Below are 22,798 nucleotides of genomic sequence, written 5' to 3'. Positions count from 1 at the left end.
AGTCTCTAGTTGTAAAGAAGTATAAGGAAAGCCAGAGATTAACTGAGGTCTGTGGCATTGCATCAGGAAGTAAATTGAGTAGATCAAATGGGCACTACTGTCCTTATCTGCTGCCATTATCTTTTTATAACCGTTACAGAATTTAGTATCCTTATATTCAACAAAGAGACCAAAGAGAAGGACCAATTTGTTGGGAGTACAGTCATTGCTATTTTTTGCCATGCTATGGATGCATGATTTGATAGGATGTGACTAACTCATGACACTTGAAGGTGGGGGCCAGACTCACCTCTTTGTGACATCTGAGCAAGTTTATGGAACTTTTTGCTGTTGCACAATACATAGAAACATAGAAATGACGGCAGAAGAAGACGAATAGGCCCATCCAGTCTGCCCAGCAAGCTTTCACACTTATTTTCTCATACTTATCTGTTACTCCGACCGCTGAGTTCAGGGCCCTTATTGGTAGCTTTTTGATTCTAATTTCCTTCCACCTCCGCCATCGATGCAGAGAGCAGCGTTGGAGCTGTATCAAAGTGAAGTATAAGGCTTAATGTTTGAGGGTAGTAACCATAGTATCGAGCAAGTTACCCCGAAGTTTGTATACTCATACTGCGCAGATCAATGCCTTGTTAGATGTTGGCTGGATGTAAATCCTATTTCTTCATTCCCCCTGCCGTTGAAGCAGTGAGCTGCGCTGGATATGCATTCAAAGTGAAGTATCAGGCTTAATTTGTTAGGTGTAGTAACCGCCGCAATAAGCAAGCTACTCCCACGCTTATTTCTTTACTCAGACTGTGCAATTCAGTCCTTTGTTGTTCTCTGCATATAAATCCTCTTTTCTTCATTCCCCTGCCGTTGAAGCAGTGAACTGCGCTGGATATGCTTTCCAAGTGAAGTAACAGGCTTAAATTGGTTCAGGGTAGTAACTACCGCAACAAGCAAGTTACTCCCAGCCTTATCTGTTTACCCAGACTGTGCAATTCAGTCCTTGTTGGATATTGTCTGAATGTAATGTAAAGGGGCTCTTAGAGAAGATAAGTACTGGTACTGGAGAAGGTTTTCATGGGTAATGATTCAGATGGACTGAATAAAATCACGGTGAACCTAGAAGATGTGGTAGGCCTGATTGACAAACTGAAGAGTAGTAAATCACCTGGACCGGATGGTATACAACCCAGAATTCTGAAGGAACTAAAAAATGAAATTTCAGACCTATTAGTAAAAATTTGTAACCTATCATTAAAATCATCCATTGTACCTGAAGACTGGAGGATAGCTAATGTAACCCCAATATTTAAAAAGGGCTCCAGGGGCGATCCGGGAAACTACAGACCGGTTAGCCTGACTTCAGTGCCAGGAAAAATAGTGGAAAGTGTTCTAAATACCAAAATCACAGAACATATAGAAAGACATGGTTTAATGGAACAAAGTCAGCAAGGCTTTACCCAAGGCAAGTCTTGCCTCACAAATCTGCTTCACTTTTTTGAAGGAGTTAATAAACATGTGGATAAAGGTGAACTGGTAGATGTAGTATACTTGGATTTTCAGAAGGCGTTTGACAAAGTTCCTCATGAGCGGCTTCTAGGAAAAGTAAAAAATCATGGGATAGGTGGCGATGTCCTTTCGTGGATTGCAAACTGGCTAAAAGACAGGAAACAGAGCAGGATTAAATGGACAATTTTCTCAGTGGAAGGGAGTGGGCAGTGGAGTGCCTCAGGGATCTGTTTTGGGACCCTTACTTTTCAATATATTTATAAATGATCGGGAAAGAAATACGACGAGTGAGATAATCAAATTTGCAGATGATATGAAATTGTTCAGAGCAGTTAAATCACAAGCAGATTGTGATAAATTGCAGGAAGACCTTGTGAGATTGGAAAATTGGGTATCAAAATGGCAGATGAAATTTAATGTGGATAAGTGCAAGGTGATGCATATAGGGAAAAATAACCCATGCTATAGTTACACAATGTTAGATTTCATATTAGGTGCTACAACCCAAGAAAGATATCTAGGCGTCATAGTGGATAACACATTGAAATCGTCTGTTCAGTGTGCTGCAGCAGTCAAAAAAGCAAACAGAATGTTGGGAATTATCAGAAAGAGAATGGTGAATAAAACGGAAAATGTCATAATGCCTCTGTATCGCTCCATGGTGAGACCGCACCTTGCATATTGTGTACAATTCTGGTTGCCGCATCTCAAAAAGATATAATTGTGATGGAGAAGGTACAGAGATTGGCTTCCAAAGTGATAAGGGGAATGGAACAGCTCCCCTATGAGGAAAGACTAAAGAAGTTAGGACTTTTCAGCTTGGAGAAGAGACGGCTGAGGGGGGATATGATAGAGGTGTTTAAAATCATGAGAGGTCTAGAACGGGTAGATGTGAATCGGTTATTTACTCTTTCGGATAATAGGAAGACTAGGGGGCACTCCATGAAGTTAGCATGTGGCACATTTAAAACTAATTGGAGAAAGTTCTTTTTTACTCAACGCACAATTAAACTCTGGAATTTGTTGCCAGAGGATGTGGTTAGTGCAGTTAGTATAGCTGTGTTTAAAAAAGGATTGGATAAGTTGAATTGTAATTTCTTTACTGTTTATTTATTTGTATTGTAAACCGCTGTGAAGGCTTGCTGAGACAACGGTATATAAATGATAATAAACCTTAAACCTTAAGTCCATTACCTGCTATTAATTAAGTTGACTTAGAAAATAGCCACTGCTGTTACTAGCAACGGTAACATGGAATAGACTTAGTTTTTGGGTACTTGCCAGGTTCTTATGGCCTGGATTGGCCACTGTTGGAAACAGGATGCTGGGCTTGATGGACCCTTGGTCTTAACTAGTATGACATGGTCTTATGTTCTTATCTTCATTCCCCCTGCCGTTGAAGCAGAGATAACATTGAAGCAGAGATTTATGATGGATATGCATTGAAAGTGAAGTATCAGGCTTAATTGGTTTGGGGTAGTAACCGCTGCAACAAGCAAGCTACTCCCACGCTTATTTGTTCACCCAGACTGTGCTACCTTGTTGGTTGTCGCCTGAATGAAATCCTCTTTTCCACATTTCCTCTTGCCATTGAAGCATAGAGCAATGTTGAAGTCTCATTAACCGTGTGAATGTTTATTGAATAAGGGTATTAATCACCAGGTAGTAGCCGTCATTACCACAAGCCACCCCCATACCTGTTCTCTTCATTCCCATCCTCCAGGCTTTATGGATCCACAGTGTTTATCCCTCGCCCCTTTGAAATCCTTCACAGTTTTGGTCTTCACCACTTCCTTCGGAAGGGCATTCTAGGCATCCACCACCCTCTCCATGAAGAAATACTTCCTGACATTGGTTCGGAGTCTTCCTCCCTGGAGTTTTAAATCGTGACCCCTGGTTCTGCTGATTTTTTTCCAACGAAAAAGGTTTGTCGTTTATTTTGGATCATTAAAACCTTTCAAGTTTCTGAACGTCTTTATTATATCACCCCTGTTCCTCCTTTCCTCCAGGGTATACATATTTAGATTTTTCAGTCTCTCCTCATAAGTCATTAGATGAAGACCATCCACCTTTTTGGTCGCCCTTCTCTGGACCGCCTACATCTTGTCTCTGTCTCTTCGGAGATATGGTCTCCAGAACTGAGCACAGTACTCCAGATGAGGCCTCACCAAGGACCTGTACAAGGGGATAATTACTTCCCTTTTCTTACTCGAAATTCCTCTTTCTATGCAGCCCAGCATTCTTCTGGCTTTAGCTATCGCCTTGTCATACTGTTTCGCCGACTTCAGATCGACTTCAGACAATACAAGTACAACATTTTACTCTACCTGTCATATATATTATACTGTGATAATCTACCATGCAGTCTTGACTTTAGCAAATTTCTTTAATGTAGGAGTCAGTTTCTTCCCCTTTTATGGGCCTTCCAAAGTCAGTTCATCAGATAGTGCTAGCCTCTATTGACAGAGGGTGGTTTCAGCAAAATAGTTAGTTTAGACAAACAATTTTTATTTTCCTACCTATCACAATTTGAGTCCAGTAGATTGTTGCAAACAGACTGGACTGTAATGCTCTCTGACTCTGGCTAGCAAGCCTTTTCTTCCTCTCACCTCTTCCTGGGCATTTCCAGCCCTTTTTGAGACACTTCCAGTGGACCAGGCCTGGTGAGAAGGAGGAAGGTTGAGTTCTGTCCCACCTCAGATCTCTTTCCTAGGAATGCTTTCTGATTCTGGACTGAAATAGTTTCTGCAAGACTCCTACCCGGAGCTGGCCATTGTAGTCCTTATCATACCACTGGTTTTTCACCAGGTTTCCAGTGTGAGGGAAGTAGACTTAGTCATATAAGAACATAAGAAGTTGCCATACTGGGTCAGACCAAGGGTCCATCAAGCCCAGCATCCTGTTTCCAACAGTGGCCAATCCAGGCTACAAGTACCTGGCAAGAACCTAAACACTAAGTAGATTGCATGCTATTGATGCCAGTAATAGCAATGGCTATTCCTTACGTCAGTTTGATTAATAGCAGTTTATGGACTTCTCCTTCAGGAACTTGTCCAAACCTTTTCTAAACCCAGCTACGCTAATTGCCTTAACCACATCCTCAGGCAATTTATTCCAGTGCTTAATTGTGCGTTGAGTGAAAAAGAATTTTCTCCAATTAGTTTTAAATGTTCTATTGTCTAACTTCATGAAGTGCCCCCTAGTCCTTCTATTATTGAAAGAGGTTCTATCTACCTCCCAAACTGTTGGAGTGGGGAACATCCATGTGGATTTTTTGAGCGGTCATACTCTGAATCTGAGCGAGTAGGAGCTTGCAGATGCAGCCTTCCCCTTGATAATTTGCAAGTGGAGAAACCATGTTGGAATCTCATGGCTACATGCAGAAAATGTTAAAGCTGTGTTGTTCTTCAGTCAAAGAAGAGAGACAGCTTTGTTGGGAGTGGACACTCTCTCTCAGTATTGGCCTCCTTGGATCCTTTTCTGTAATTCTGCCTTGGCCAGTGATAGGCTGGGTCATCCAAAGAATAGAAAGAAAATAGGGGTTTGGTGGTGCTGGAATGGCCCAGATGCACCTGGTACATGGATCTTGTGAGACTCAAGATGGAGGAGCCACCTTGGTTAGATCAGGTTCAAGATCTACTACATCAAGGGCCAGTGATCATAGATGATCTGTCACCCTTTTGTCTTGTGGCTTGGCTGTTGACAGGAGAAGACAGAGGAATACAGTTTATTCTCCAGCTTTGGTGTCCATCCTTTTACAGTTAAAGAAAAAAAATCCACAACATTGACTTACTTCAGAGTCTGGAAAGTCTTTGAGAAATAGGTATTTGCTCAAATACGTGTTTGCCCTTAGAGCTTGAGTTCCTTTGATTCTTTCCTTTTTGCAGCTTGGCCTTCAGAGAGGTCTTGCCATGAGCTCTTTGAAGGTACAGATTGTAGCCAATACCTGTTATAGGGAAAGGATTGAAGGGAAGTTTTTGGCTGGTCATCAGGATGTGTTTTGGTTTTTACAGGTGGTTAAGCATCTTCAGCCTCCTCTTCAAAAGCTTTGTGTTTCCTGGACTCTAAACTTGGTCCTTCAGGTCTTGTGCAGGACTTTGAGTCTGTTAAGAGAATATTTAAGGATTTATGTTAAAGACTGTTTTTCTAGTAGCCATTTCACCAGTTCAGCTATCTCAAAATTACAGGCCTTATCATGTAGGGAGCTATTTCTGAAGTTTCAGAAGTTGGGCTTTCCATTCAAACAGTTCCCTCGTATTTGCAGAAAGTGGTGTCATTCTCTCATTTGAATCAAATTGTGGAGCTCCCATCCTTTAAAAGGAAGGAGACTAAGGGGAAACGGGTGGACCTTCACTTTTTGGATGTTAGAAGAATTTTGCTCAGGAACTTGAAGGTATCTAATTTGTTCAGGAAATGAGATCACTTATTTACTCTGTTTAATGGTCAGAGAAAAAGTGAGGCAGCCTCAAAAGCTACTATATTACTAAGTGGATTAAGGAAGCTATTAGCTTGGCCCATATTTCTAGAAGTCTAAAAGTACCTGAGGGTCTTAGGAAACTTTCCACAAGCAGTCAGATGGCTTCATGGGCAGAACTATGTTCAGTTTCTCCAAAGGAGATTTGCAGGGTGGCAACATGGGCTTCCTTGCATGCCTTCTCCAAGCATGACCTGTTGGACATACAGGCTAGACAGGCTGCCTTGTTTAAGGCATGTGTCTTGCGAGCAGGTTTGCCCTACTCTCTCCCTGGGTAGATGTGGCTTGGGTACATCCCATCTGGGCTGGATTGGGCTTGTAGGATGAAAAGGAACGAAAATTTGGTTTCTTACCTGCTAACATTCTTTCCTTGAGTCCTACCAAACAAGTCCAGGTACTCTCCCTGTTTTCAGCCAACAACCTGCTTAAGAGTTTGTTATGTAATCTGTCTTGTAGTGTTTTTTTCCAGTTGGAATTTACTAGACTTTTTAAATGGCCAAGTATCTTTAGGGCCCCATTTTTAACTCCCCTGCTTGTGGGAGGGACAGGTGGTGTTATAGTTAATTTGTTCCTGCATTAATACAGAAATACTGAGCTGCTACAGGCTTCACAGTACCCTAAAGTTGTTCTCTTCCTACATCTACTGGTAGGGAGAGTAAAACTCATCTATGCTGGACTGGCCTGTTAGGGTTCAAGGAAAGAAAATTAGCAAGAAACAAATCATATTTTTTCTTTTAGCTCAGAAGTCACTTTTAAGTTCTGCTTAGGTGATCTGCATATAATTTCTTTCCTTCTGATTCCAATAGTTTAATATATTACTTATATTTGTATTTATTAATTTGTATTTTATTTTTTATTGTTTTGTTTTGTTTTACTTAGATTTTAAAATATTTTACAGCAGTGTTTTAGATTATGTACATGTCAGTATCAGAAAACTTTGTGTGAATGTACGCAATAAATGTTATGGTATTTTATGCTTTGTTACCTGCCTAGCATGATCTTGTTATAGGGGGGGGGGGGGGGGCTATACATTTGGAAATAAATAAATAAAGCACAGTATCAGCACTTTGAAAGATTTTCATTTAGGACTCATTTTTCCCACCTGATCTCTAATTTATCAAGATGTCCTTCCAAGGTCTTTTCCTAGGAACATCCTTTAAGTTTGCTGGCCTCATCACTGTGAATTCATGAAAAAATGCTTAGCTTTGAAGAATAACAGTTCTAGGTAAATGATTCTTTCATTGACATTCTTTATAGGTTTCATAAGAGATGTCAAATTAACTTGACAAGTTTTTACTCTGAAACAGTACTCATCAACATTCTTGGTCTACTGGTCTTTAATTTACAAAGATATTCCCCATGAGTATAGAAAACAGAATAGATAGTGCGCTCTTTATTTCCTTTTATCCTTTTATCTGAAATGGACTTATTATTCTTTACTTTATAAAACTAGTATCAGGAGCATGATGAAGCCTGTCTGGCGGGAGTTGCTCGTATGTCCATTCGAATGGGAGACATCCGTCGAGGGGTTAACCAGGCCATCAAACATCCAAGTAGGATGTTGAAAAAAGACTGTGGTGCCATTCTAGAGAGCATGAAGGTAGTTACTTTTTTTGTATACATGTAATAATAGAAAGAAGCACAATTTAAAAAAGAACTTAATGTCAGAAATAATTGTTACTTTTTCTGTTATAGCAATTTTCAGAAGCAGCTCAGTTATATGAAAAGGGGCAGTTTTATGACAAAGCAGCATCAGTATATATCCGCTGTAAAAACTGGTAAGTGTGCATATTTGAATTAATTTCTAGTAGAATATAATAGAAAATTGTTAACAATCAATTTTGAACATTTCTTTAAAGTTCTATGCAGCTTATATCTTCAATAGCTGACAGTTAGTGCAGCTGTGCTTAATGATGCATTCTTACTGCAGTTAAGACTTTTTTTTTAATCTTCCTCTTCATCCAGCCAGAACAGTCCAGATATATGAGTTATGCCAACCAACCAGCAAGAGACAGAGATTAACAGGCTTGCTGGTATCACCCCTTTTAGGCTCTCAAGTTGACCTCAGTATGCCAGTATTTTCTGTTTCCTTCAGATGGTAGGCAAGCATCCCATATTGTGAGCTGAATTCTAGATCCCTGTACTTACCCAGATCAGCACAGACTGCTGGGTTATGCCTCCCTTCCAGCAGGTGGAGACAGAGAAAAACTTGAAGGGCACACCCTGTAGGTATGGTACACCACCTGCAGCCCCCCTCCAGTATTTCTCTGCCTCCAGCAGATGAAGGTGGCAGAACCTGCGGTCCTGGTAGCTTGATTCTTTATTGAGAAAAAAGAATAAGGAGATATTTCAGGAATCCTGGTTTGTTATTTCTTGGTTAAAAAAAACCAAAAACATAGCAATTACGAGTTGAGCACAGGAGCATGTCGCTGCCTGAGGGGAAGGCTCATCTACCTTCATACCTCAGTGGTAGGCTTGGCGGGGGGGGGGTTGTCGCCTGCCTACTCGCATTCCCGGAGCAGAAGACGGTGAGTTATTGGGAGGGATTTACCGGTGGGCTGGTCCCTCCCCCCTGGCCCAGAGAAGTTAGTCGGATTCCCTCTGGTGAGGCCTGCACGGCTCATTTCGCCGCGCTAAAGTACAAAAAAAAAAGTTTGGCAGCACAGTTTCTTGGCCTCCCGTGCTCCAGACAATATTCTTAGCTTCCCTGGCTCTGTACCGCGCCGATGCAGTGTGCCGCAGCTTGCAGTGCCTGCGGGGAGCTGGTGATCCAGCTCTCCCGCGAGAACCTTTGCTCCCGGTGTCTCCCTGGGGGCAAGGGTCCGTTGATGACAGCAGTTGCAGGAAGGGGAGGCTTGCAGCACGGTCCGTGGAGCAGGATCAGTTGCTGCCGCGTGGTACAAGGCCTGGGCCATTCCCGCAGAGCGTGGGAATGGTGGCCATTTTGGATTCTGCTCTCGCTGATGCAGATTGCTCGGCTGGGGATGGGGATCTCCCTTGTTCAATTACCGGAGCGCTGAGATATTCCAGGAGTTCAGTCGTTACCTGCTTGTACAGGGAGTTTAATTCCCAGAATCTATGCTCCTGGGCAGAAGGCCAGCCCTTCTGCAATAATCCACAACCTCTTGTATTAATTAATAATCTTTATTAGTAAAATGCAAGAAATGAATATATAATTAGTCTTTCTTGGAAGCAGCGTAGTGCATCTAACGGTGATATACTACCTAGTCTGCTCCCTTAATACAAGATACATTATTGTCTTATATACATGTATGGCTGACAATGTTTTTTTTGTTTTTTCCTCTTTTTTTTTTTTTTTGGGATGGCTCCCTTATTTGGAATGGAGAATTACTGAAACCTTTACTAAAACTAATGATGTCAAAGCACTGTTATCTGGTATACTCCCCCCATTCTGTGTTCAGTAGCTAGGCCTTGAGCTGGAGACAGTTCTCTACACAAACTGCTTTTGTTCCTCACCCAAGGTTGCCTTGCCTGCTCATAAAAACAAAATACATTCCTTTCTCTTGTGCAAAACTGTTCCATTAATTTCAGTATTTAATTATTTAATCCAGGTTATCTTCACCCTTCACAGCTTTTCCCTCACGATCAGAGCCTTGGGTCTCCTCAGGATGGCTGTGCAACTCCTCTGGTTCCTTTGGGAACTCCCCCGAAGGGAAATTTAAAGAGCCAGCCATCCTTTTCAGCTGACTTTGTGTTATTAATGCATAAGGCTTACCTAGCTAGCCTTATGCCTCCAGGGGAGCCTGAGCCCCCTCCCATTTGACCTGCAGCTGAGCCCTCTCCTCCCACAAAGTCCCTAGGGTGGATCCTTCAGAGGTTTCTCGGATTCGGGTGGTCCGGGGAGCGTCCGGTACCGGGGACCAGGGGAATACCACCCCGGCATATCTGCTTCAGGCTGACGCGGATGATGATTCCAAGCGGGTGGGGCCTGTGGAAGGGGATGATCCTCGAGTCCTTAGGCTCTTTCGTAGGGATGAGTTAGAGCTGATGATCCTGCATGTTCTTGCGGAGCTCGGAATCCCAGCTATACAGGCGTCCCAGGATCAGAATACGGTGGACCCAGTGATTTCTGGTCTACACCCCCCAGCTTGAACTTTCCCGTTCCATCTGTTGAAGTCCCGAGGGCGGCTGTCTCGGCGACTTCCAAGTTCTTTACCTGCCTCACCTCCAGGGCAGGGACTTTTTTAGTTGTTACCTTTCTTACATCACAAGAAGTTCCCAATTCACTGCCTGAGGCCCATAGCTCTCAGGGATTTCGCTGCGCGGGCTGGCATGTTATAGAAAAACATAGCCTTTATATTTCTCAATAATACTCTTTATTATAGAAAGCAAAGAAAAGCCAGAAGAAGAATACAAGAAAGGTACAAGTTTCTTGGGAGTGGCTTGGAGTGTCTAACCGTGACGTACTACCAACGCCTGCTCAACTTTTAAGCTACACATTACATCCTTATATACCAATATATTGCTGCAACACTTTTTCTTCTTTTTTTCTTTATACTCTGAAGCCTCTCTTATTTGGAATGGGAACCTTTACCTAAACTAATGATGTAAAAGTACCATTATCTGGTATACTCCCCCCATTCCATGTTCAGTAACTAGGCCTTGAGCTGGAGACAGTTCTCTGCATAAACTGGTTCTGTTTCTCATCCAAGGTCTGTTTTGCCTGCTATTAAAAACAAAATATATTCTTTTCTCTTGTGCAAAACTGTTTCATTATTTTCATTATTTAATCCAGATTATTAACAAATCTTATGTTACTTCAGCTTATGTTTCAGGAATGGAATTCTCCAGAGTCTAGCATTTGGGTGGACCGGGCTACGGACAAGTTGTAGCCGCTGCCGGATGACTCTCTGGATCTACTCAAGGTTCCTAAAGTTGATGCGGCGATCATGAAGTGTACCACGATTCTGGTTGTGGGGGCAGCTGCCCTTAAGGATCCTCAGGATCGTAAGCTTGAGGTTCTTCTCAAAAGAATCTTTAAGGTGTCAGCCCTGGGGGTTAGGGCGGCTGTTTGTAGAAGTTTGAAGCAGCGGGCGAGTCTCTGATGGGTGCAGCAGCTCCTGAGCGCCAGGGAACTTTCCTCAGAAGGAGGAGGAGCAGGCTGATCGGTTGGAGGCGGCGGTTGCGTATGGAGCCGATGCCTTGTTTGATCTCCTCCTTATGTCTTCTCGTACTATGGCTTCCGTGGTATCGGCCCGCAGACTTTTGTGTTACGTAATTGGTCGGCGGATGTCTTGTCCAAGTCCCAGTTGGGAGCTTTTCCCTTTAGGGGAAAATTCCTTTTTGGGGATGATTTGGAGCAGCTCATTAAATCCTTGGGGGATAATAAGGTGTACAAGCTCCCTGAGGATAGACTGAAGGCCTCGAGGGGTTTCGGGATCTCCCATTCTCGTTTTAGAGGCCAGCGCCGTTTTCACCAGTCCAAACCAACCGCTTTTGGCCAGAGGCAACTGTCCGGGAGGTCTCAGTCTTGGTCTCATTCCTTTCACAGCCGTAGGCCTCCGTGAGACGGTGGTGCTCCAGGGGCAACAGGAAATAAATCATCCCAGTGAAATAGTGCCTGCCCACCCCTCCGTTCTGATGGTTGGGAGACGTCCCTTTTTTACGAGGAGTGGGTCAAAATCACGTCGGATCACTGGGTTCTAAGCATCATAGAACACGGTTATGCCTTAGATTTTGCTCGTCCATTGCACGATCTGCTTCTGGTGTCTCCCTGCGGCTCCTTAGAAAAGTGACAACAGGTGGATCAAATTCTTTGTCGGTTGATAGACCTAGGAGCGGTGATCTCTGTTCCTTCGGGCGAGCAGAGAATGGGCAGATATTCAATTTATTTTGTGGTTCCCAAAAACCGTCCGATTTTGGACTTGAAGAAGGTCAACAGAGTTCTTCGAGTGCCCCGTTTTTGCATGGAAACTCTATGGTCCGTAATCGCCTCTGTCAGAGGAGGAGAGTTTTTAGCTTCCCTCAATCTGACGGAGGCGTATGTACACATAGCGATTTGGAAGGACCATCAGCGGAATCTTCGTTTCATGGCCCTCAGCAAACATTTTCAGTTTCAGGCCCTTCCCTTCGGGCTGGCTACGCTCCCCGCACCTTTACCAAGGTGATGGTGGTGGTTGCAGCGGCTCTTTGATGGGAGGGGATCCTGGTCCACCCTTTCTTGGATTATTGGCTATTTCGAGCGAAGTTAGAGGAGCCATGCAAGACGGCGGTGGCCAAGGTAGTGCAGACCCTTCACTTTCTGGGATGGGTCATCAATACGACCAAGAGCCAGCTGTGTCCTGCCCAGATCCTGGATTTTTTGGGAGCGTGGTTCGATACTCGGATCAGAAGGTTTTCCTTATGCCGGAACGGATAGACAAGCTGTCGTCTCAAGTTCATCGTCTCTTGACTCTGCCGCTCCCCAAACTATAGGATTACTTGCAGGTGCTTGGTTCTATGGCATCTACACTGGAGTTGGTTCCTTGGGCCTTCGCTCACATGAGACCGTTGCAGAGGGCCTTGCTTTCATGTTGGGATCCCAAATTGGAGGAGTTCCAGATTCCCTTGCCATTCCAGGAGCCTGCCAGGTCCAGCCTCACTTGGTGGTTAATACCCGAACACTTGTCTCAGGGAGTAGAGCTGGAAGTTCCTCAGTGGTTCATCGTTATGACAGTCGCCAGTCTTACCGTTTGGGGGGCAGTTTGCCAATCTCAAGCAGCGCAAGGCCAATGGACGTGGCAAGAAGCTCAATGGTCCATCAATCATCTGGAAACACGAGCAGTACGATTGGCCTTGCAGAAGTTCCTTCCTCTCATCCGTCATCAGTCGGTGAGAGTCTTATTCGACAACGCGACGACGGTGGCCTACATCAACCGGCAAGGAGGAACGAAGAGCCGTCCTGTGGCATTGGAGGCGGACGAGCTCATGGCCTGGGTGGAGAGGAATCTGTCCAGGATAGCGGCTTCTCACATTGCCGGGGTAGACAACATTCAGCAGATTTTCTGAGCTGTCAGTGACTAGATCCAGGTGAGTGGGAGCTGTCCGAGGCCTTCAAGTTGTTAACTTATCGATGGGGGATTCCCCGCTTGGATTTGATGACGACATGGTTAAATGCCAAGGCGCCTCAGTTCTTCAGTCGCAGAAGAGAGCACGGGGAGGAAGGAGTGGATGCACTTGTTCTTCCATGGCCCCACGACATTCTGATCTATGTTTTTCCTCCTTGGCCCCTAATGGGCAAGGTTTTAAGAAGAATAGAGGCCCATCTGGGACTGGTGGTTCTGGTGGCTCCGGAATGGCCACAGAGGCCGTGGTTCGTGGATCTCATAAACCTCGCGGTGGACGGTCCGTTCCCTCTGGGTCATCTTCCAAATCTCCTGAGGCAAGGTCCAGTATTTTTCATCCAGGTGGATCGCTTTTGTCTAGTGGCTTGGTTTATGAGAGGCGGCAGCTGAGAAAGAAGGGTTATCAGGAAACGGTAATTTCCACTCTTTTGCGGGCTCGCAAAACATCAACCTCTCTTATGTATGTCCAGGTCTGGAAGGTTTTTGACTCTTGGTGCACTAGATCATAGGTTTCCCCTAGACACGCCTCAATAGTCCACATTCTAGCCTTCTTACAAGAGGGTTTGGCGAAGGGGTTAGCTTTCAGTTCTCTACGGGTGCAAGTGGCGGCTTTAGGCTGTTTACGAGGAAAAGTGGAAGGAGTGTCCATAGCGGCTCATCCTGATGTGGTGCGTTTTCTTAGAGGTGCTAAGCACTTAATTCCTCCCCTTCGGGCTGTTTGCAGTTAAGACTTCTAACTTTTTTTTTAATCTTCCTCTTCATCCAGCCAAACCAGTCCAGATATATGAGTTATGCCAACCATCCAGCAAGAGAAAGAGATTAACAGGCTTGCTGGTATCACCCCGTTTAGGCTCTCATGTTGACCTCAGCATGCCAGTATTTTCTGTTTCCTTCAGATGGTAGGCAAGCATCCCATATTGTGAGCTGAAGCCTAGTTATGCTGGGTGAAAAGGAACATTTTAGGTTGTTTGGGCAGTTCCTGAGGTGAAAGTTGAGAACTTCCTCATTTGAGCAGCGCCTTGGGCTAGGGGTCTTCTAGTTTCTGAATGGGGTTTAACTGGGTTCCAGTTAACCTTCCCCCTTCTCTTACTCTCTCTATTCTGCTGTCAGTTTCCTTTCTCTTAAAAAAAAAATAAAGCAGTTTTGCATCTTATTGCTCTTGTTCTTGTTTTGGACCATATACTTTAAAAAAGAAAAAAACAAAAAGGGTTTCAAGGAATTGAGAGAAAGCAAGTGGTCAAGGCTGAGCAGGCATTCAGGTGAGTTTGGAATTTTTCTTTTCTTCCCTTGGGGTCATAATTAATCTCCTCCTGTGAGGGGCAGGAATGGCGGTTGAGTTAGAGTGTGGGAAAAAGCCCACGCCCTTTGCGGCCTGCAGATCACGTCATCATTTAATGAAAGGAACCTGTGTGTGCTGAGAGGGGAAGAAGACTGAGAGACAGTAGCAGTTTGCCATTTTGGGTGTCCACATTGGTGGTCCAACATGTTTATCGCTGCCGTGGCAGGAATGGCATCATAATTGGAGCTGTGGTCAGGCATTTCAAAGCCAGGGCAGCCTTTTTGACTCCAGTGGGGCAGGTGGCTGAAGAGAGTTCATTCGGTACCATGTGAACTGCTAGTCTTAAAGGGCCAGTTACCTCATTCTCTGAGGTAGTTTCTCCCCTCCTGGGCTGCGATTTCAACTGAGTTTATAAAGTGTTTACATCAGTCATTTTGGTTAGGACAGAGCTTGGCTCCAGGACACTCCCTTGTAATTTCTATCTCCCAAAGAGAATGTTCGGGGGAGGGTGGGAGAGACAGGATATAAGAAGGTGGAAAGAAGAAGAGAAGGATGTTAGTGATGACAAATCTTCAAAATCTGATAGCTCTGTTGTGAATTTCAAAGTCCTGAGGGGCAGTAATTCAGAACAATGAATTGGAGGATGAGGAATACCCTTCTGGTGAAGAAGATGGTTTGGCTATGGTTAGGCTGTTCCACAGGGACGAGATGGCTGGGGTGTCTTCTCATTTCCTAAAACTTCTTGAGATTGCAGATGATAAGGTAAAGGAAGAGTTGAAGCTTTAGAGGATGCTATTATGACTAGTTTAAAGAAGCCTTCCAGGTCTTTTCTTTTGCATAAGGTGGTCAAGGATTTGATTGACCTGAAATGGGATATGCCAAAGGCTAATTGTAAAGGTGGGCAGTTCCTGGCCAAATTGCACCCAGTTGTCTCCCAAGAGAAAGATAAGTTGAGGTTTCCCAAAGTGGATGCTTTGGTGTGTGCAATCACCAAAAAGACTACTCTTCCTGAGGATATTGCTGCTTTAAAAGGTGAACAGGAAATGTGAATTTTGTATTTTTTTAATTTGTTGTTTTGTTCATTGCTTTGGGCGATAGTTTCAATTTGTAAAGCGATTCATAAATGCAATTAAAATAAATAAATAAATAAATAAGATAGAGTTCGTGCTCAAGCAAGCTTTTGAAGCTTCTAGCATGGCTCTGCAGACATCATATAGTTGTATTGTAGTGAGTTGCTTATCCCAACGAATTCAAGAGAGCACTATGGAATCATTTGAGTCAGTTCTTCAGGCGGCTGCTCAGATGGAACTGGGAGCAGCTTTCTTGCCAGATGCATCTTTTGATTTGGTGTGAACTTCAGCTAGGAATATGGCCTCTTGTGGCAGCCAAGTGCTTGCTGTGGCTTTGGAATTGGTCAGCAGATTCAATTTCTAAGAGTAATTTAACTAAGTTTTCCTTTAAAGGAAAGTTGCTGTTTGGTGAAGTCCTTGAAAAGTTGGCTAAAGCCTAGAGTAAGTCTAACGTGCCCAGGTTTCTTGAGGATAAGTTGAATCTGTCTTCAAATCATATAAGAACATGCCATACTGGGTCAGACTAAGTTGTCCATCAAGCCCAGCAGACCAAGAGAGGAACAGGCATGGGGGCAGGCTCCAGCCGTGCCCCACAATGAGAAGGGGCCGATCCATCCACGGGAAGAGCAAATAGGAGGTCAACTTTCCCTCTGTTACCAAAGATGGATCGAGATCACGTCGGACAAATGGGTACTAAACATCATTCTAGAAGGTTGCTCTCGAGTTCCGCAGCATTCCTCAGGACAAATTTATGATGTCACCCTGCCATTCCCATACCAAAAGACTGGCAGTGGAAACCAGTCTGACAAGATTACTCTGTCTGAAGGCAATAACTCTGGTTCCTGCGCCCCAACAAAATACGGGCGCTTTTCCATCTATTTTATCGTTCCCAAGAAGGAAGGTTGATTCTGGCCCATCTTGGATCTCAAGAACGTCAACCGTCATCTGCGGATACTACACTTCCGCATGGAGATCCTTCATTCTGTAATAATGGCAGTACAACCAGGGGAATTCCTGATCTCCCTGGACCTCTCCGAAGCCTACCTTCACATTCCAGTCCATCAAGAGCACCAACATTTTCTAAGCTTTGCGATACTGGGTCACCATTACCAGTTCCGAGCGCTACCCTTTGGCCTAGCAACCACCCCCAGAACATTCTCCAAAATCATGGTGGTTGTAACGACAACACTAAGGAAGGAAGGGATCTTGGTTCACCCTTACCTGGACGACTGGCTGATCAGGGCAAAGTCTTCGGAAGAGAGCCAGCAGGTGACCAGCAAAGTCAAGAACCTACTGCAGGAGCTCGGTTGGGTCATAAACACGGGCAAGAGCAATCTGCAGCCCTCCCAGTCTCTAGAGTAGCTGTGGGCCCATTTCGATACCAAACAGAACAAAGTCTTTCTTCCTCCCCTGAGGAGAAGGAAGCTGATGGAACAGTTGCGACGATTGATGACCAGTGCGCACCCCAGAGTATGGGACTATCTTCAAGTCCTAGGCCTCATGGCATCAACCCTGGAAGTCGTTCCATGGGCAAGGGCCCACATGTGACCACTCCAGCAATCCTTATCCTCACGCTGGAACCCACTGTCCCAGGACTACTCAATTCACCTCCAGCTACCAGCAGAGGTACGTTCTCAGCTTCGGTGGTGGCTACAGGAAGATCTCCTAAGCAGAGGAGTAAACCTATCCCCACCGAACTGGATCTTGCTCACCACAGATGCGAGCCTGCGAGGGTGGGGAGCCCACTGCCAGAAACTGATGGCCCAGGGACAATGGTGCAAGGAAGAGGCGGGATGGAACATAAACCGCCTGGAAGCTCAAGCAGTTAGACTAGCTTGCCAGCAATTCAGCCATAGACTCTGAGACAAAGCGATTTGAGTAATGTTGGACAACGTCACAACGGTGGCCTACATCAGCCGCCAAGGAGGAACCAGGAGCCAGCAGGTGACCCTGGAGATAGATTCTCTCGTGGCATGGGCGGAGATAAACCTACAAGGGATCTTGGCGTCCCACATCGCAGGAAAAGACAATATCTCAGCAGATTTCCTCAGCAGAGAGAGCCTGGACCCAGGGGAATGGACGCTGTCCATCACAGCTTTCCAACTGATAGTGAATCGCTGGGGCCTACCAGCCATGGATCTACTGGCCACCTACCTCAGTGCCCAAGTCCCCAGGTTCTTCAGCCGCAGATGAGAGCCACACTCCCAAGGGTTTGACGCCCTTGTCCAGACCTGGCCAGAAGTGTTACGCTTGGGCTCCGGTCAGGAGTCGTGAACACCACCCAGCAGGGTGGCTCCAGGTGGAGAGAGACAGGAATGGCTAGAAACAGTGTCTGGTTCCAGGCTGGGTCAGGGCAGGCAGCAAGTAGCAGTGTCTCGGTTCAGGCTGGGTCAGGGCAGGCGGCAAGTAGCAGTGTCTGGGTTCAGGCTGGGTCAGGGCAGGCGGCAAGTAGCAGTGTCTGGGTCTAGGCTGGGTCAGGGCAGGCGGCAAGTAGCAGTGTCTGGGTTCAGGCTGGGTCAGGGCAAGGCAGGTCAGAAGGCCCGTAGGCCACACACACACAGAAGGCCCGTAGGCCACACACAGTAAGCAAGGCAAGGCAGAGAAGGCCCGTAGGCCACACACACACAGAAGGCCCGTAGGCCACACACCGTAAGCAGGGCAAGGCAGGTCAGAAGGCCCGTAGGCCACACACACACACACAGAAGGCCCGTAGGCCACACACCGAAAGCAGAGCAGGCAGGTCAGAAGGCCCGTAGGCCACACATACACACGGAAGGCCCGTAGGCCACACACCGTAAGCAGAGCAGGCAGGTCAGAAGGCCCGTAGGCCACACCTACACAGAAGGCCCGTAGGCCACACACCGTAAGCAGAGCAGGCAGGTCAGAAGGCCCGTAGGCCAGGTAAGAAAAGCGAGGAAGAAGGCCCGAAGGCTGTGCAAGGCAAGGCAAGGAAAGGCCCGAAGGCCGCACAGGACAAGGCAAGGAAAGGCCCGAAGGCCGCGCAGGGCTAGAGCAGGGAGCCCAGGTGAGCTCGATGCCGAAGCACCGAGGGAACTGTCAGGCAGGGTTATAAGGGCCAACCCAGAACATAGAGTGGACAGGGGAGATGGCCTGGGCCTGTCAGGAGAGCCAGCACTAGAGGGACCCCTGGTGGTGAGGCGGTTGCACTGCAGCCAAAACTGTAACAGTACCCCCTCCGCAAGGCCTCCCCCTCCTCCTGGGTCCCATCTTAGCAGGGGGTACTCAAAAATGAAATCAGACCCCTCCGAGGGCAGCAACAGCTGGAGCAATTCAACAGGCTCAGATGGCTGAGTCAGAAAGTCTGTTAGTGGTACCGGTTTGAGCCCCTCCGGGGGTGGCAGCAGGACCGGTTTAGCAGGCTCGTCTCGGGGTAGCGCAGCAGGCTCGGGCCCCTCTCGGGATGAAACAGCAGGTTGGAACACCTCTCCGGGCGTTGTAGCAGGTTCGGACCCCTCTCGGGGCGATGAAGCAGGCTCGGACCCCTCTCGGGGCGATGAAGCAGGCTCGGACCCCTCTCGGGGCGATGAAGCAGGCTTGACCACCTCTCCGGGCGTTGTAGCAGGTTCGGACCCCTCTCGGGGCAATGAAGCAGGCTCAGACCCTTCTCGGGGTAATGAAGCAGGCTCAGACCCTTCTCGGGGCGATGAAGCAGGCTTGGACCACTCTCGGGGCGATGAAGCAGGCTCGAACACCTCTCCGGGCGTTGTAGCAGGTTCGGACCCCTCTCGGGGCGATGAAGCAGGCTCGAACACCTCTCCGGGCGTTGTAGCAGGTTCGGACCCCTCTCGGGGCGATGAAGCAGGCTCGAACACCTCTCCGGGCGTTGTAGCAGGTTCGGACCCCTCTCAGGGCGATGAAGCAGGCTTGGCCCCCTCTTGGGGTGATGCAGCAGGCTTGGATCCCTCTTGGGGCGATGCAGCAGGCTCGGACCCCTCTTGGGGCGATGCAGCAGGCTTGGCCCCCTCTTGGGGTGATGCAGCAGGCTTGGATCCCTCTTGGGGCGATGCAGCAGGCTCGGACCCGTCTTGGGGCGATGCAGCAGGCTTGGCCCCCTCTTGGGGCGATGCAGCAGGCTTGGCCCCCTCTTGGGGTGATGAAACAGGCTCAGATGGCAGAGCAGCAAGGTTAGAAGCAGTGCACATAGAAGACACAGATTGCACTGCTGTGGGCTTGATACCCCGAGCCAAACTCTGAGGCTCCTTATTTTGTTTCTGGAGGAGCAGTTTAGAGAAGGCACAGGCAGTTCTAGGACGTCTAGGGAATGTGCTCGTTAGTGTCTCAACAGCAGCTGTGGGAAGCAGAGCCCTGCTAGAGTTAATCAACTCTCTCCGTTTGAGAGAAACCTGTTCCTGAGGCTCTAGCACTGGTGTCACAGAAACCTTCTTGGCCAGGTAAGTCCTGGGTTTTTCTATCCACAAACTGCCAGCTAAAATGTCTGTTTTAGTGGAGCCAGAAGCAGAATACCGGTTAGGAGAGCTGATTGTTTTTTCTAATGGAACAGCTGATCCTAAAGCAGAACAACGGGGGCAGGGTTTGCCTGGTGGTAACAGACACGGAAGACAGGAGCATTTCCACCACCCTGGTTTAGGATTTAAACAATTTAAACATTCCTGATAGACTGAGACGTTCCTCTTATGACAACCACTGCATACCCAGTGTTCTTGGTCTGAGAGTTGACAGGCAAGACAGTTCTTGTAACTGGGATAATTCAAAGTCTGGCAACAAGCACAGACATAAAAACTTGGAGGCTGAGGCATAATATGAGTAGAAGGAAAAAGAAAAAATTGGCTCACCGGTAGTACCAAGACCTATCTCTTCACCTGGAAATTTGATGGCTTCGGCATACTGTTACGCTTGGGCTCCGGTCAGGAGTCGTGAACACCACCCAGCAGGGTGGCTCCAGGTGGAGAGAGACAGGAATGGCTAGAAACAGTGTCTGGTTCCAGGCTGGGTCAGGGCAGGCAGCAAGTAGCAGTGTCTCGGTTCAGGCTGGGTCAGGGCAGGCGGCAAGTAGCAGTGTCTGGGTTCAGGCTGGGTCAGGGCAGGCGGCAAGTAGCAGTGTCTGGGTCTAGGCTGGGTCAGGGCAGGCGGCAAGTAGCAGTGTCTGGGTTCAGGCTGGGTCAGGGCAAGGCAGGTCAGAAGGCCCGTAGGCCACACACACACAGAAGGCCCGTAGGCCACACACAGTAAGCAAGGCAAGGCAGAGAAGGCCCGTAGGCCACACACACACAGAAGGCCCGTAGGCCACACACCGTAAGCAGGGCAAGGCAGGTCAGAAGGCCCATAGGCCACACATACACAGAAGGCCCGTAGGCCACACACCGTAAGCAGAGCAGGCAGGTCAGAAGGCCCGTAGGCCAGGTAAGAAAAGCGAGGAAGAAGGCCCGAAGGCCGTGCAAGGCAAGGAAAGGCCCGAAGGCCGCGCAGGACAAGGCAAGGAAAGGCCCGAAGGCCGCGCAGGGCTAGAGCAGGGAGCCCAGGTGAGCTCGATGCCGAAGCACCGAGGGAACTGTCAGGCAGGGTTATAAGGGCCAACCCAGAACATAGAGTGGACAGGGGAGATGGCCTGGGCCTGTCAGGAGAGCCAGGAGAGGCGGTTGCACTGCAGCCAAAACTGTAACAAGAGGAAGTCTTACTATACGCCTTCCCCCCATGGCCACTACTGGGCAAGTTCATCTGCAAGACAGAACTCCACAAGGGACTAGTTCCTCCAGGGAGGAAGACTCAGAACCAATTTCAGGAAGTATTTCTTCACGGAGAGGGTGGTGGATGCCTGGAATGCCCTTCCAGAGGAAGTGGTGAAGACCAGAACTGTGAAGGACTTCAAAGGGGCGTGGGATAAACACTGTGGATCCATAAAGTCTAGAGGACATGAATGAAGAGTGGGTGGCTCGCGGGAATGACGGCTACTACCTGGAGATAATACCCTTATTCAATAAACATACACATGGTTAATGCGACTCCAACATTGCTCTAAGCTTCAACGGCAAGAGGAAATGTGGACAAAAGGATTTGCATTCACAAAAAAGCGGGGAGTAGCTTGCTTGTTACGGCGGTTACTACCCCAAACCAAATAAGCCTGATACTTCACTTTCAATGCATATCCAGCATAGCTCTCTGCTTCAACGGCAAGGGAGAAAGACCGATACTTATCCAGCATAGCTCTCTGCTTCAACGGCAGGGGAGAAAGACTGATACTTTACGCATATCCAGCATAGCTCTCTGCTTCAACGGCAAGGGAGAAAGACCGATACTTATCCAGCATAGCTCTCTGCTTCAACGACAGGGGAGAAAGACTGATACTTCACGCTTATCCAGCATAGCTCTCTGCTTCACCAGGGGAAACTGGTGGTAATCAGTGATGCAACTGAGTTTTGCTAACTGCATACTTTGGGCTTGGTTACCATGCGAGCTGCCATTCCCCTAGGAAGGACTCAGCATACAAAGGATTGCAGGGCTGTGTGATAGGGCTAGTCTCAACAACAACAACAAAAAAAGCATGATAGTTCTTTTGGCCTGTATTGTGTGTGCTGTTTAGCACTTTTGTTACACTACCTGGTGTATGCAGGGCTGGTTTTTAAAATGGTGGCATCCATAGGTGGTCTGCCACAGCGTTGCCCCTTTCTAAACTATTCTTGCATGTACATAAATAATGTAACTTTGCTCCATGTACCATGACTTTAATCTAATCCAGTATGCACCTAGATCTTTAGCCAGGTTAGTCTTAGCTCCACTAAAGAATCTTCTTCTTCTTATTATTTATTCGTTGTATTTTATTTATTTGCTGCATTTTATTCCCCAGTTCCTTTTGATCCAAGTTTATCTCCCTTGTTCAATGTAATCGCATTCTTACATGCTTGTCAATGTTATAATGTAAACAGAAGTGATATGTATCTTTGCTACATGAATTTTGGTATATAAAAATGTTAAATAAATAAATAAATAAAATGTGGCCCTAGGTTGAGCAGAAGCTGGCTTCTCCTTGGTATGGTTATTGGGGGCCTTCAAATTTATGATGCCCCCTATGGGCATCCATTTATGCATATTTTAACTCTTGTGGGATTTTGTATACAAGCTGGTCTTTTGTTTTGCAAGCAAACTCTCTGCTGGACTCTGGACCAACCAGCCCTTGTAGGTCTATTGCAAGAGGGGGTGGTAGTAGGCCTCTTCCTTTGGGAAGGGTTAGTTTTGGTTTCAGGTGTACATGAACTCTCGGGGGTCAATGAGAGGACACCTCCTTACAGGGAAAAAAAAGAGTTTGTGATGCTCCGGCAGGGCAGATTTGGTTCTCACTCTTTGGGTAGAGCAAGGCCTCAGCATTGGTAGATCAGGTGTCCCTTCACGTCCTTTTCAGTGTGGCAGGCCTGATTCACATGTCGCTCCTTGTGATCTT

General features: G+C 46.8%; 1 protein-coding gene across 3 annotated transcripts in view; it reads left to right on the top strand.

The window, feature by feature from the left end:
* Positions 1-22,798, top strand: part of WDR19 (WD repeat domain 19) — a 410,737-nt gene that overhangs the window by 239,622 nt on the left and 148,317 nt on the right. For all 3 annotated transcript variants that reach the window (XM_029589326.1, XM_029589343.1, XM_029589335.1), the window contains exons 22-23: positions 7,425-7,571; positions 7,667-7,749. In XM_029589326.1, the coding sequence (XP_029445186.1) occupies positions 7,425-7,571; positions 7,667-7,749 (230 nt within the window). The remainder of the gene's footprint in view (positions 1-7,424; positions 7,572-7,666; positions 7,750-22,798) is intronic.

This window comes from Rhinatrema bivittatum, chromosome 1 (genome assembly GCF_901001135.1).
Source record: "Rhinatrema bivittatum chromosome 1, aRhiBiv1.1, whole genome shotgun sequence".
Lineage (NCBI taxonomy): Eukaryota > Metazoa > Chordata > Amphibia > Gymnophiona > Rhinatrematidae > Rhinatrema > Rhinatrema bivittatum.
The sequence above is the reverse complement of the archived record's forward strand: the minus strand, read 5'-3'. Positions and strand labels throughout refer to the sequence as shown.